This window comes from Ixodes scapularis, unplaced genomic scaffold (assembly GCF_016920785.2).
Source record: "Ixodes scapularis isolate PalLabHiFi unplaced genomic scaffold, ASM1692078v2 PGA_scaffold8__174_contigs__length_109621045, whole genome shotgun sequence".
NCBI classification, from domain to species: Eukaryota; Metazoa; Arthropoda; class Arachnida; order Ixodida; family Ixodidae; genus Ixodes; species Ixodes scapularis.
This window is the reverse complement of record NW_024609883.1, coordinates 47,372,199-47,386,166: the sequence shown is the minus strand read 5'-3', so window position 1 is coordinate 47,386,166 and position 13,968 is coordinate 47,372,199. Positions and strand designations below refer to the sequence as shown.

The following is a 13,968-nucleotide window of genomic DNA, read 5'->3' as shown; positions in this document are numbered from 1 at the left end:
TGATGGAGGGCATGCTCACGCAGTCGTCGCCGGTTTGCTCAATGGCCAGGGCCTCGAGGATCTCGCGCGCAAAAGCATTCCTGTGTCTGTTAATAATGGAGACGCTACTAAACCATGGCCTGCACCCGCACGTGCGGCAATGGGCAGCAAGGTGCCCAGCTCCCGTGCCTTGCACCGACGCCGCGTGCTCCCTGACTCTGTCGTTAACGCAGCGTCCCGTCTGCCCAATGTAGCAGCTCCCACATGACATAGGAATCTTGTATACCACACCGGTCTGGCACATGGTGAACTTATTCCTGTGTGCAGTATTGCAGGTTGGCTGGCAGTTCGTGGCCCGATTTACTTGGCGGCACATAGAGTTCCCTTTGTTCGGTGCCCAGCACACCACCCTGACGTTTTGTCGTGCGGCGATCTTTTTGAGCCGGTGGGTGACACCGTGGATGTAGGGGACTACTGCGAAGTTCGCTCGTGAAGTCTGTCTGTCTCGCTCGGTACTGGGTGATCCTCTTGAAAATTTCCTGCAAATTGCCTCACATACGGCTCCAAGGAGGACACCTGGGTACCCGGAGTCACGAAGCCGGGCCATCTGCTTCTGAAAGCTGGCGAATGTTGCCCCGACCTGCTCTTCACTCCTGCTCTTCACCCCGTGGGCAAGTCTATTAAGTTCCTGGACCTCGCACTTGAGTTTAAGAATGGACATGTATGCTGGAGGTACGAACCTCGCTACAGTAAAGGGTTTCTTCCGTTTGCATCCTGCCATTCGAAAACCGTAAAACGGAGTGTTGCCAACACGGCGCTCGTGTCAGCGCTGCGCAAGTCATGCAACCATCAAGCTGACGCCAGCTTTCAGAAGCAGATGGCCCGGCTTCGTGACTCCGGGTACCCAGGTGTCCTCCTTGGAGCCGTATGTGAAGCAATTTGCAGGAAATTTTCAAGAGGATCACCCAGTACCGAGCGAGACAGCCAGACTTCACGAGCGAACTTCGCAGTAGTCCCCTACATCCACGGTGTCACCCACCGGCTCAAAAAGATCGCCGCACGACAAAACGTCAGGGTGGTGTGCTCGGCACCGAACAGGGGGAACTCTATGTGCCGCCAAGTAAATCGGGCCACGAACTGCCAGCCAACCTGCAATACTGCACACAGGAATAAGTTCACCATGTGCCAGACCGGTGTGGTATACAAGATTCCTATGTCATGTGGGAGCTGCTACATTGGGCAGACGGGACGCTGCGTTAACGACAGAGTCAGGGAGCACGCGGCGTCGGTGCAAGGCACGGGAGCTGGGCACCTTGCTGCCCATTGCCGCACGTGCGGGTGCAGGCCACGGTTTAGTAGCGTCTCCATTATTAACAGACACAGGAATGCTTTTGCGCACGAGATCCTCGAGGCCCTGGCCATTGAGCAAACCGGCGACGACTGCGTGAGCATGCCCTCCACCACGGTCAGCAAGAAAGAAAGGCAGTTTTTGCAGTGTGGCACGGCGCCGTGAAAGGGACTAGGAGGGATATGTTTCGGCAGTGGTCTGTGGGTTCGACCAAAATTAATAATTAATAATTTAATGTAATTATTAAGTTTCAATTTTAATTTCATATTATTTAATCAGTATTTTGATTTAGTAGTGTACTGTAAGGATTTAGGATCATTCATTTACTTTAGGTGTGAATCTGTGGGTCGAAGTGATGAAGAAGAAATCTAAAGTCTTAGTTGATAGTCAGCGGTGTGTATGTCTCTGTTTCTCCCTGTCTGTGTTTGTCCCTCTCGTTCTAGCTGACCGTTTACCTAAAATAGACCTGCTCAGTGTGAAAGTTAGAGCTTTCCGCTTCGGCCATTTCCTATATAAAGTGCCAGGGCCACCGTCCACCGTTGACCCTGGCAAGTTTTTTAAGCCCTATTTTGTGCAGAAGGAGAGCTACGCCTTGTAAGTTTACAGTTTAAAACCGACCGTTCAAGTACGCCTTTGGCAAAAAGTTTAGATTGCTACGTGCAGGCGCCGATTTGTAAAGTCCCTTTTAGACGGAGACTTGGCATTTCAAACACCCCATATGTTTAAGAAACGCAGGTCGTGGGGAGACCCGGGCAACATATTATTGTTCCGCAGCCAACAATATTGTGGCATTGAAAGATAACGCCCAAGAGCGGATCTCAAAGCAAGAAATACGAACATAATAAGCCCCGCCCTGCGTCTCTTAAAGTTGTCGGTGATTATAGTAGCGAAATAATCTAGAGGGGCATTGCCAGCCTAAAGGGTGAGGGTAAGTCAACTTTACTATTTTTTTCCCTCGTTAATTGTTTTCTCACTCATATAGTCAAATTAGTTCTCAAACCTACAAGATCATGGTCTCTCTTTTTTTTTTTTTTTAAGTGTGGTGAATGGACTTCTTCTTCGTGTCTTTACAACACGGATTTGTCCGCGAGGCAGTCTTTTTTCTCGGGCATTCCTAGCACACGTGTGTGGTGTTCTTATTTCGCGTGTTTCTTTTGCTTTGTCACTGTGGTGAGCTCTTTTCGTGCTCACACAGGTTTGTCGACCCCTCTGCGAAGGTATACCGTCTAAAGAAAACTTCGCATTCCGTCCGGTGCTGCTTCGTAGATGGTGGTACCGGCAAATACTCTACTATACTTCGTTTTACGTTGGTCCTATAAACACTGTCTGACGCTGTATTGGTCCTATGAACCACCTGTCCTATGGACACTGCATGATGCATGAGCGGGGGGGGGGGGGGGAGGTGCGGCTTTAGAGTAACTGCGTAGCTCAAGCACACGCAGGCCTGTACTTATTTACGACGCAAAAACGGCGTGTGCGCCTAGCGGTACTTAGTAGAGCCATGTGCGTATTAGATCGTAAATCAGCGCAATTCGCAATTAGGGCTGGAACAGACATAGAAAACTCGCCCGGAAATTGTACGACATTCCTAGCATGCGACAATGTTCAAAACTGCTATCGGAAAGAAGAAAAAAAGGAAAGAAAAGAGGGCATGTACTGCATGTAAACGGCCGCTACAGTTTCGTTAAAAGATTATTTGAACTAGTGGAAATAACCACGCTTGATCCGTTTTGCAAGTAATGGTGAGGAAATATTTTTAATTGCAATGCTGCAACTTAACCCGAGACTTGGAATATGTTCCGAATTTCGTGCAATTTTCGTTTCTTTTTTTTTGTGTGTGTTTTTATTGCATTTTTCTTTTATACGCCAAGTCGTACAAGACGACCAAGTTTTTTTATGTTTTTTTTTTTTTTTTTGCTTGATTGATTGTCACGCGCTACACCGCCACAGCAACCTGATATTTACAGCACCCTTGAGTCGAAGTAAAACAAAATAGCTCAAGAAAGTCAACATGTGAAGTTGTTTTTCCTATTTTAGTTTCAGCCCATACATAATTATAATGCGAGAGCACAACAAGCAGCAGATGTCAAAAGACTCGGTAAGTGCACGAGCAGTATTGTGGGCTGCTTACCAGTCCTACCTATGGCGTGTGCGGTATAGTAAATGAGTGGAATGAGCAAAACCTCGCGGGAAAAAGTAATACAAGAACAAATGCGAACGATCGTTTAGGAAAACTGTTTGTTTTTTCCATTTCCACGTCAGGAAGCAGGTGCACGCGCGCCGGCCGCATTCCGACACAGACGCAAAAACAACCCACGCCCGTTCTCCCGAACACGTACAGCACACGTATTCGCGAGCATGATCGAACATATCCGCGCACAGTGTTTGCATGACCACCAACGTGACGGACCTTCGTACAGGAAATAAAGCATGCCTTCGACCTTGTTTGCAGGCTCTATTTCGTACGGTGTATTAACGACTCGACTGCGGCTGTTTTCGCGCTTCGACAGCCCGCTTCTTACAGCAGCCACTTCTCGAGATGATTGCAAAAGAATTGCACCTGTCAGAATCCCCTTCGCGACCACGGGCAACTTGCTGATGCTCTTGAGCCAGGTGACGTCGGCCCAGGTTACGGAGGCGTCGATCATGTCGCTGTAACCGCCACCTGCCCCTTCTGTGTAGTGGTGCATCGAAGTGCCTAGCAGATTGGCCATTCTGGGAAACGAATGAGGAAACACGGTTGATATAGCTCACGTGAAGGCGAAGGGGATTTATACACCAATGTGTTGTTTGCAAACAACAAATTGGTGTACATGGCGTCAGAAAGCGTAGTTCGTGTACATAAAACATCTTAAAGGAATAACAATTACCCGTGTGTACTCGGTAAAAGCTGCGGCGAAAAGTGCAGTGAAACATTGCCTTTGATATCGAGGAATAATCCTTCCCTAGCCGCGGCTAGGGAAGGATTATTCATCGCCCTGTTCATGTCGAAAATGCTATGGGTGCTACAGTGTGTTTCAATCCACCCCATCGCCCCACCGACGACACGAGTGTCCAGTATTTTAACCACCATACGTGGTGTTTCGATTAATGCATCCTGACCTTCGCCCGGGAAGGTCAGCTGTCAAAAAATCCTCTCAAATGCTGTAAGCCGAGCCACCTGTCAACCTACGTACTTTGGCGGATCGCTCGAGAGTGTGGACGCTGCGCCGAGCTTGTCTTTCCAGCATCCGGGAACGGCCATGTCCACGGTCAGAAGCACCGCCTTAAAACCCGCTCGTTCGGCGCGCTGCACGAGATGTCTGGTAAAATCTCGATCCTTGTAGATGCCCGTCTGGAACCAGAAGAGCCCATCCGGGACCGCTCTCCGGACGTCTTCAATAGAAGTGTGGCTGAAGGTGTTTAAAACCATGACTGTCTTCGCATCCCGAGCAGCTGGTAACGAAGACATCGAGAATCAGTAAGGTGACGCATTTGGCAATAATACGTAGGCTTGAGCCGCCCTCACACTGCGCGTGCGTTAGACAAAAATGCAATATACGCGGTGTTCGCTGCACACGCGATGACATAATTATCTGCGAACACACCACAAGAATGTTAAAAGCATGGTTTCTTTATATATACATGCTTCGAAGAAGTCTGCAGACAGTTGTTTTATGAGCAACCTGAAGGGAACGTCACACCAGGAAGAAACACGCCACAGATACAGACTGTTTTTTTGTATGATGCATGAGCAGTAAAACTGCGTCTTTACAGGATGCCAACAGACAACAGCAAGACACGTTTTTGCTCAATGGAGAATAAAAGCTACGAATGGCCTAAGCTTTGGCGATTGTAGTCTTAGGGGTTCGTACATAAGATAAGAAAGTTTCAGAACAGCAGCGCTAGAAAGTTCGAAAGCAAGGAACCATTATTTTCTTTTTATTTATTTATTTTTTTTTTTATTTCTGTGCGTTCGGGCGAAATTGCCGAAAGCTCCTCGTCATAGAGTTATTACAAAAAACGCTAGAGGCTGAGCTGGCGCTAGTGTCTACGGAATTTCCGGTTGCAAATTGAAGCAGATCGCAAGCAGTCTACTTTTGCAGTCCTCCTGTTCCTATGGGAAACCGCACGTGATGTTTTTCTCTTCACCCGCAAATAATAGGCATCAGCGTAGTTTCTTTAGTCGTAACGGGTACTATGTAGCTTAATTCACATTATAAAAGAGTAATTTATTTAGTTAATGTTTTTTTTTTTACTACTGAGTGATGTTTAAGTTAGCGAAAATTAAGGCGCAGGTCTATGTTGTACAACATTGATATGTCAATATAAGCTATCAATTCAAGCAAAAAACATGAAAGCCGTTTACAATTCTCAGTAACGACGAATTAGAGCTCAGCTCTTGAGGAGAAGGGAGGGTATGGGGGGAAGGGTTTGTGGCCTCCTCCTTCCCCGCTAAATTAGCGGAAATATTTACAGTGTTAGATACGCTGATGTCATACGTAACGTGACGTCCCGTGTTTTTCATAATGACGACACATGTGGCGTCACGAGGGTAGCGTTTTGACGTTACCCTCGTGACCCTCGGGTGAATAACCATCACAAGGGTTACCCTCACGGCGGTAACAAGGGTTAGCCTCGTAAGGGTAATCTTCGTGAGGGTTACCCCCGTTAGGGTAACCTTTACGGGGGTAACTCTCACGGGGGTTATCCTCGCGGGAGTAAGCTTACGATGATTACCCTACCCTCACTTCCGTGAGGGTAACGTGACCCCCGTGAGGGTAACCCTCACGGGGCTAGCCCTCACGAAGGTAACCCTGATGAGGGTCATCCTCACGAGGGTAACCCACGTTAGGGTTACTCTTGTGAAGATAACCCTCTTGAGGGTCTTCCTCGTAAGGGCGCCCTCGTACGGATAACCCTCGTGAGCGTTTCCCTCGTAAGGGTAACCCTCGTGACGTAACGTGTGACGTCACACGTCCCCAAATGCAACGCACGGTTACGCCGACGCCGGCACTGAAAGCGACGCCGCTCAACCCGGAAGCGGGTGCCTATGAGTTGCGCTCTAAAAGAACAATTAAAAAGTGCATAGGGTTTATTCAAGAGCTTTATATTAGCATTCAGGTGGCGGAAACACAGTTTGTTACAAATGCTGAGTTTGTTACTAATACAGAACGTGTTCTTCGTTCCATAACTTCATGCTTCGTTCTTGATGCCAGTTTTGATTGCTTGATTTAACATATATTAGCATCCTTTTTTTTTTTTCGAGCTGATTCGCCCTGCACGCTTCATAGTATTGACCATATGCGTAAATTCGTGCCCTATAATAGCAGTCTGTAACGTCAACGCGTAATGTACTTGTGCATTGGGCTACTTCAGCGCCGATTTCAACGCCACGAATTTCAAAGAAAAACGCTTTAACTGACACATATTTTTGTACATCCGATTGTAAAACGTTCCAAACTTCCTATTCTGACACAACAATAAGCAGAATTTGCTCTTATATCGAGCGCGAAGAGAAAACACATTTGTGTTTTCTCATTGGAATGCATTACCGGAAGTCAAATTTAGACTGCTTGCTGCCTTCTTTAAAATGCAACAGCACACTAGCGCCACCTGAACCTCTAGCGTTTATCGTAATAACTATATGCTCCTCATAACCCACTGTATAATAAATAACGACAAAATCCTAATGCAGGCACGACACATTTCGTGTTTCTTTCGTTTACCCGAATGATGAGTCGACAAAAAGGTGTGAGGAGTAAGATTTTAAGAAAAAGAATTCTCATGCGTTCTGCTTTGTTTTTGTTATGCTGTCTTCAAGGAGTTACCTACGAGTCTATTGGCGTCGAGATATTTCGGTGGCGCCCTCTAATGTTTTCCGTCCGTGACGTCACGACTGGGCTTTGCCTCGCCATGACGTCACCAGTTGTTACGCTGGCGACTTACCACCAGGTGCGACGACGAGCGCGATGGTGTGTTTTGAAAGCACAGTGGAAGCTAGGAACCATCGCAAACGGAACTAACACCGTCAAAGTTGACACTCTGACAACGCTCATACGCCCAAGGTCTGTCCAATCGTGGAAAGCTGACCGCAGCGACGTTTTGGTCGCGCACATCGCTAATAGAACGAGATTAGACGCCAGCTGAAGTCGAGTGGGATAGTCTGGAGATAGCTGGGCGGCGTCTTCGTGATGCTCACACGGTGACGTCGTTGGACTCACCCTTTGCGGTGGCCACTTCCCCATCCTTGTGCACCGCCTTGTGGGCTGCCGTGGGCGAGATGCCCAAGGGAAACGAGAGCCTCTGGTCTCCGAGCAGCGTCACCTCCGTGCTCCTCTGCGCCACGCCCCGTAGCACCCGTGGACGCAGGCGCAACCTGCGGACGCAAGTCCACGTCAACGGCGAACCGGGAAAAATTCCTAATTCAAGGCAAGGCAAAAAGATAAAGTATTCGACACACACACACACACACACATGCGCGCACACACACACACACAGACACACACACACATACACATACGGTCTCAAAATAGACCCCTGTCAAAAGTTAATCAAGCAGGATTGACGGCCGCCATTTCTTGGTCACAAGGCGTCTGATTGGATCCGAATCCTGGTCGAACGCTGACGCAACCCTTTCTCGACCGCCATTTTGTCCTCTTATTTTTTTTATTACGGCAAAGTCATTTTGTTTTTCCTGGCGAAATGTCGGGGCTTTTCCTGTATAAAAAAATCCGGCACTCCTAACAAAAAAAAAAAGGAAAAGGTATTTATATTTTTTCACTAAGTGAGGAACGATCTTGTCCCCTATGTTCCTTTAGAAACAGAGCAACGTTCGCCCCTGGAAACGGGGCAGCAAAGTTCCTCCCTCGTGTGCGTTACAATATGGCGGCTTCAAATCGAGTGAATCGAGCTCCGTAAGGCTTAATGAGGATGTTAGGACGCTACGCATAGTGTTAGTCTTTACGCGCAGCGCTGCCGCGAGTCAACCGAAAAGAGCCAGCATAGTTTTCGGACAGGCAATTACCTCGCACCATCGATGCCCCACCCCCCCGGGCCTGGTATGCAGCTATAGGAAGTATTCACTGGACGCCATATTCGTGAGTGCTGTTTAGAGCGCATGCTCAGAACGAGTTAACATCAATAGGCTGCTAAGACCGGCACTCTTGATGGTGCGGAATGCACGTTGCATTAGAACTGTGGAAGCTCGCCGTGAGCATACGCTCAGCATTCGCGCACACAGCTATGGCCACCAGTGAATACTCCCTATTGCAAGAAACGCAGTCAACCGCTTTGCGCACATCCAAGCAAGTCTCTCCTTTCGAAGCGGGATCTGCACAAAATGAAAACGTGACAGCTTTTCACGAACTATTGGTGACGTGAGCGATCGAAAGCGTCGCTGTGGTCGGCCCACACACAATTGGTCGAATACTGACTATGACGTCAGCAAAGGGTGTCTCATCAACGGAAATAAGAGGAATGTAAGAACTTGAATTTTGACGGTGTTGGCATGCGTTGCTTTGATAGCGCTATGATTTCAGGTTTCCGCCATGCCCATTACAAACACCATCGAACTTTTTGTTCACAAGGTAATGACGTCACGAAAGGTAATCGAATGAGGGCGCCACCGAAACTTCTCGCCGCTAATACTGGGTGATTCACGGAGCGGCCATGCTCTTTAAATCATCCGCAGAATTCAGTTTCTTAACCTATCTCGCTACGACTTTGTGCAGCGTTGTCCACAAATGGTGCGTCTTTTTTTTTTTTAATTTACAAAAAGCGAGGAAAAAGTAAAGAAAAAAAAAAGGCTTAGCTCCTGGAAAACGCAGCGAAGCCACCGGTCTTTAAACCATAGGGCGCCGTATTGTTTGAAGACCGGTGGCTTCGCTGCGTTTCCATAGGAGCTAAGCCTTTTTCTTTCTTTACTTTTCCCTCAGGTAAGTTCGCTCTTTGCAAATTTTACAAAAAAAAAATGCACCATCCGTGCGCAACGCTGCACAATGTCATAGCGCGTTAGGTTAAGAAACCGAATTTTGCGGTCGATTTAAAGAGCCTGGCGTCTCCTTGTATCACCCTGTATATCTATACTACCGGCGCGGGCTCCCCGTGCTCATAAGGAAAGGCGTTTCGAACGCTGTGACTCAGTCTTCCCGTTTTCAACACTGCGATGCTAAACGAAGAAACTCAAACCGGCCGCTGCGCACACATCAGGTCTCACCTCTGCAATTACCCGAGGAACATTTTCTTCGTTAGTAACGCACATCAGACAGGAGTGGTAAACCATTCGCGAAACCAACGATAGTTCCCGAAAGAGTGAACTGAAAGCAGCACTTGGCTTATTGCACGGTTTAGGAAATATCGCGAAGCAGGAAAGAAGGTTAAATCGCAAGCCACGAGACAGCAGTCACAGGCAGAATAATTGCAAATGTCTACACTAGGTGGCGCTAAGTTCCGTCCAATTCTTCGGAAACAAATTTTTTCTCAACTATTACGATTTGCACATTATGTTCTCCATAACAAGTCATGCAGTTTGGCTAGTTGATGGTGCATACTGTTTGGTGGCAACAGCGCAAAAAAAGATGTCGGACCAGGACAGAGAAACACATCGACCCTTGTGAGAATGTTTAAAGGCTACAGTAGCCCTAAAAAAAAAAAAAAAAAAAAAAAAAAAGTTATTTACCAGACCCGTTGTACTCTCGTATATCGATGCCTTGTCCCACCGAATCAAGTACGTTGCCATATACCCAGCGGGGGTATATGAAAAGAAAGACCCCGGTGGCCTCAGAGGCACAAGAAACTTCAAAATTTGAGGAGCTCTCTCCATCAGCGAGACATTGGCAGGCACTTAGAGGTTAACTTTCGCACGATTCGGGAGGATCGTTCTTATGTTCTTGCTACCAGGTTCCACAACGTCCGTATTTGGCTTAAACTTCCCCATCCTTGGGTGAAAAATGACAGTTAAAAATTATTGTCCAAAAACCTGAGGAAGGACAGAAAATAAGGGGGAGGGTAGTTTTTGAAACATACTTTTTTTTTTTGTAAAGGTACTTTGGCGCCGTATCTTAATGTGCCCCCCTCCCCCCTAAAAGAATAAAATAAAACAAAAACAGGGTTCTTTTCCGAGCTAGAGGTCAAAGTTTGAGAACTCACCGTTACCTTATTTAAAGGTTATAAGTGATTTTCTGAAATTTTCAATGGTAAAATGGCGGCAACGAAGCCATATTTTCCCACTGAAAGTTTCAGAAAATTATATAACTTTTGAACAAGGTAACCGTTAGTTGTGAAACTTTGGCATCTTGTTCGAACCGCTAGAGCTACAAATGGGCAGGCGATGAGTGTTCGTTGATGCGTAATTTATTTTTCAGGTAAAAAATAACGCTATAAATAGTTTTGAGACAGATACAACAGAAACAAGAGAGCGTGGCCACTGGAACAATATTTCGGCACAAGCATTCGTGCCAGAAATCGCGTTTTTATGTTGCCGCACGCTTTCTCCGTTCATCACAACGCCGCACCAATCAAAACTATTTAGTTTCTCTGGAATACATTCCTCGCACTGACCACATCAGCTGCAATTTAAGAGGCCTTGCTGCTGATCGCGTGCCTTCTTCAGCCACGGCCGGACTGGAAGCGCGAGAAAGCGCGCGCTTCCCATCCGGCCGCGCTTCAGCATAGATTTCTCACCACCAAATTTGTTTTACTTTGCGAGAAAAATTGGCAGTGACCACCTACATGTTGCCAGAACGTCACGCGCTAGCCATTTATAAAAGAAAGTCAAGTTTCCTGTTGAAATGCAGCAGCTACAACACATCAGTCAAGCAGACACCGTCCAAGTTATGGAGTTTTCCAGTATGGAGCAGTCTCGCTGGTACGGTGACTAAGAAAACGTTGTAGCGCGTGACTGACGAAGCTCAGCTGTGAGGACTGAAATCCACGTGCACGTAAAATCGAATGTATCATGAACTTCTCAGCGGCAGTATTTTAAAACATTTCTTGCTCATGTTGATGCCCAAGTGTGATCTATGTTAGGAATATAATTGCATCTCCATGTGAATTTGTTTTGTACTAAGGCATCGTGTATCGAATCCTTTGGAAGAGTGATATGTTTTGCGTATTTACCTTCAGATTTATCATGTGAGCGCATAATTCATCTCTTCATACCCTGTTACCGGGTGTTTCACAGTATCAAATATTAAAAAAAAAAAGAAACACGTTTCCGCAGACCGGCCAAACAGCTGCTATGTTTTCGTGTAGCGTACTTCCGTGTACGTAGCTTGTGGTGATATGAACTTCGTATAGTCAAGTTTTTCAAGAGGGAAAAATGTATTAAAATACTGGCCGAAAATTTTACAACTTAAAAAAAGGAGCTATCACGTTGTAGACATATACATTGTAAATTATTGCAATATATATCGCTGAAAATTGTTCTGCAATTTAAATACAGGGTGTTTCACGCAAGAGAGACAAAAATTCCTAAAATTAGTGTATTTGAGGTGAGAGGAGAAGTTTCTCGGGACCGATTACTGGTTGTGGCGGACGTTAGAAAATACGCGATACTAACTAATTAGTTCGCTAATTAATTCAAAAGGACTAATTAACCGTTTAATTTGGGAAAATAGACATATGGTCCCAATAAGATACTTGCTAAGCGTCATTGAAAACCCCTAAATCAGTAATATTCAGGGGGACTTTGAGCGCGTGAGAAGCGTAGTAGTGCGCTAAAGTTACCTCTCGTGGAGTAGCTACAAGACTCGGGCTTTTATAAGAGATAAGAAAATCACTCGGGTGCCTTACCGCAACCGCTAGCCTTGTACCTGCTCCACGAGCGGTAAATTTAGTGCAAACCTACGCTTCTCACGCGCTCAAAGTATTTATGAAAATTACTGATTTAGTGTTTTTCGATGACGCTCAGCAAGTTTCTAATCGGAACCGTTGTCTATTTTCACTAAATAAAAAGTTTATTCGCCATTTATCGGGCAGTAATATAGTGATTGAGTGATATTTATGGGGAAACTAACGACCCGGTTGTTTTTTTAGGAATAATACAAGAGCGAAGTAGGCGCTAAGTGCGGACTGTATGCATCCGGGGGTGACGTTATAAAAAAAAAATTAATGAGAATGCTTTGTGCTTGCTGAAAATTCTCAGTTCCTACCGCTCAATCTAATAACGCTGATCGACCGCCTATCGCACCGCAAAGTTTAACATTTATTGCCCACAAAAAAAAAAAATAAATAAAGCGGGGAGCATCCTAATAAACGGGCACGTACCTCATGAAAGCTGACATGTTCTCCCGAAGCGTCTGCTCCTGTTCTGAACCACAGTTGTAGTAGTCGAAGTACCCGGTCTTCCGGCTGGAGTTTGCGAGGCGTTCAATGTCGTCCAGCGTGACCACGACGTCGTCACCCGCAGCAGTGAAGGTGCCATTCGTGGAGGTGGGCAGATCATTTCTTGCGCTCATGCTTCTAGGATTCGTCAAATCAGTTCAAAGCGGCAGGTACGCTATTCGCGGCCCTCTGGTACTACTGCAGGTGCCTGTAGGTTTGCTTTCGAGTGCACAGTGTGAGCTTGGACGTCTGAGTACGTCAGGACACACATGTATGTGTGTTTGTGCGTATGGTTATTGGAGACAAAGAGAGTGCGCGTATGCGCTATACACATGTATGCGAACACATATATGACATCATGATCTGTCTGCGCGTTTTGTGTTAGTATGCGGGGAGCGCGCATCCACCTGCTCACCAACGACAAAATGGGAAAGCCAATTTTCTGAGAACCGTTTTTTATTTATTTATTTATTTAAAAAAATATTGCCAGCCGTCAGGGGAAAGCAGGAGGGTACACCATAGAGTATAATAACACCCTCGCTCTTACCATCGCACAGACTGACATAGGATCGCACAGGCAATAAAACGAATCCATAAAATCAGACCGTTCTTTAGTTATTTTTTTTTAAATACTGCCAGCCGTCAGGCGAAAGCAGAAGGGTAAACCACAGAGTATAATAGCACCCTTGCACTAATAATCGCAATGCAATACGTTTTTCTGAAAATTACTAATATCGTGTTTTTCGATGACGCGCTCAGGCAAGTTCCTCATTGGAGCCATATGTCTATTTTCACGAATTAAAAAGTTAATGAGTCATTTCCGATGAATTGGGGAACTAGGAAGTATTGCGCATATTCTGACGTCCACCACCACGAGTAATACGGTCCTCTAGAAAATTTTCTTTTTACCTGGAATACACTAATTGTAGGAATTTCGGTCACTCTTACGAGATAAACAACCTGTATATATATATATATGAGTGCTATTTTCAATCTGGATGAGCATCGTACTGGCGTGCGTCGTGTATCACTACTGCGTGATGCACGTCAAAAACCCTGGGCTAGCGGTTGTACTGCACTGGCTAAATTCTTTTTTTTTTCTCATCTACAGCTATGAGACTCGTCGCCCGTTGAGGCAGACCAATTTCTAGTATGTGTAAACATGCACACAACCCAATATTTTTTTTAGATGTACTGTTTATCGGGAAACTAACGACCCGATTGTTTTTTTGTTTTTTTTTTAGGAGTAAGACAAGACCGACGTAGACGCATAGTGCGGAGTGGGGTGCATCCGGTGGTGTCATTAAAAGAAAAAAAAACTTTTATACAGTGAGAAT

At 46.1% G+C, this 13,968-nt stretch overlaps 1 protein-coding gene across 1 annotated transcript in view; it reads right to left on the bottom strand.

Annotated features, from left to right (window-relative positions):
• Positions 1-12,765, bottom strand: part of LOC8024033 (hydroxyacid oxidase 1) — a 34,717-nt gene extending 21,952 nt beyond the window's left edge. Inside the window, exons 1-4 of the mRNA XM_040207439.3 lie at positions 12,575-12,765; positions 7,531-7,685; positions 4,504-4,762; positions 3,888-4,042 (exon numbers count right to left, since the gene is read on the bottom strand). Coding sequence (XP_040063373.3) covers positions 3,888-4,042; positions 4,504-4,762; positions 7,531-7,685; positions 12,575-12,765 — 760 coding nt within the window. The remainder of the gene's footprint in view (positions 1-3,887; positions 4,043-4,503; positions 4,763-7,530; positions 7,686-12,574) is intronic.
• Positions 12,766-13,968: the final 1,203 nt, after the last annotated feature.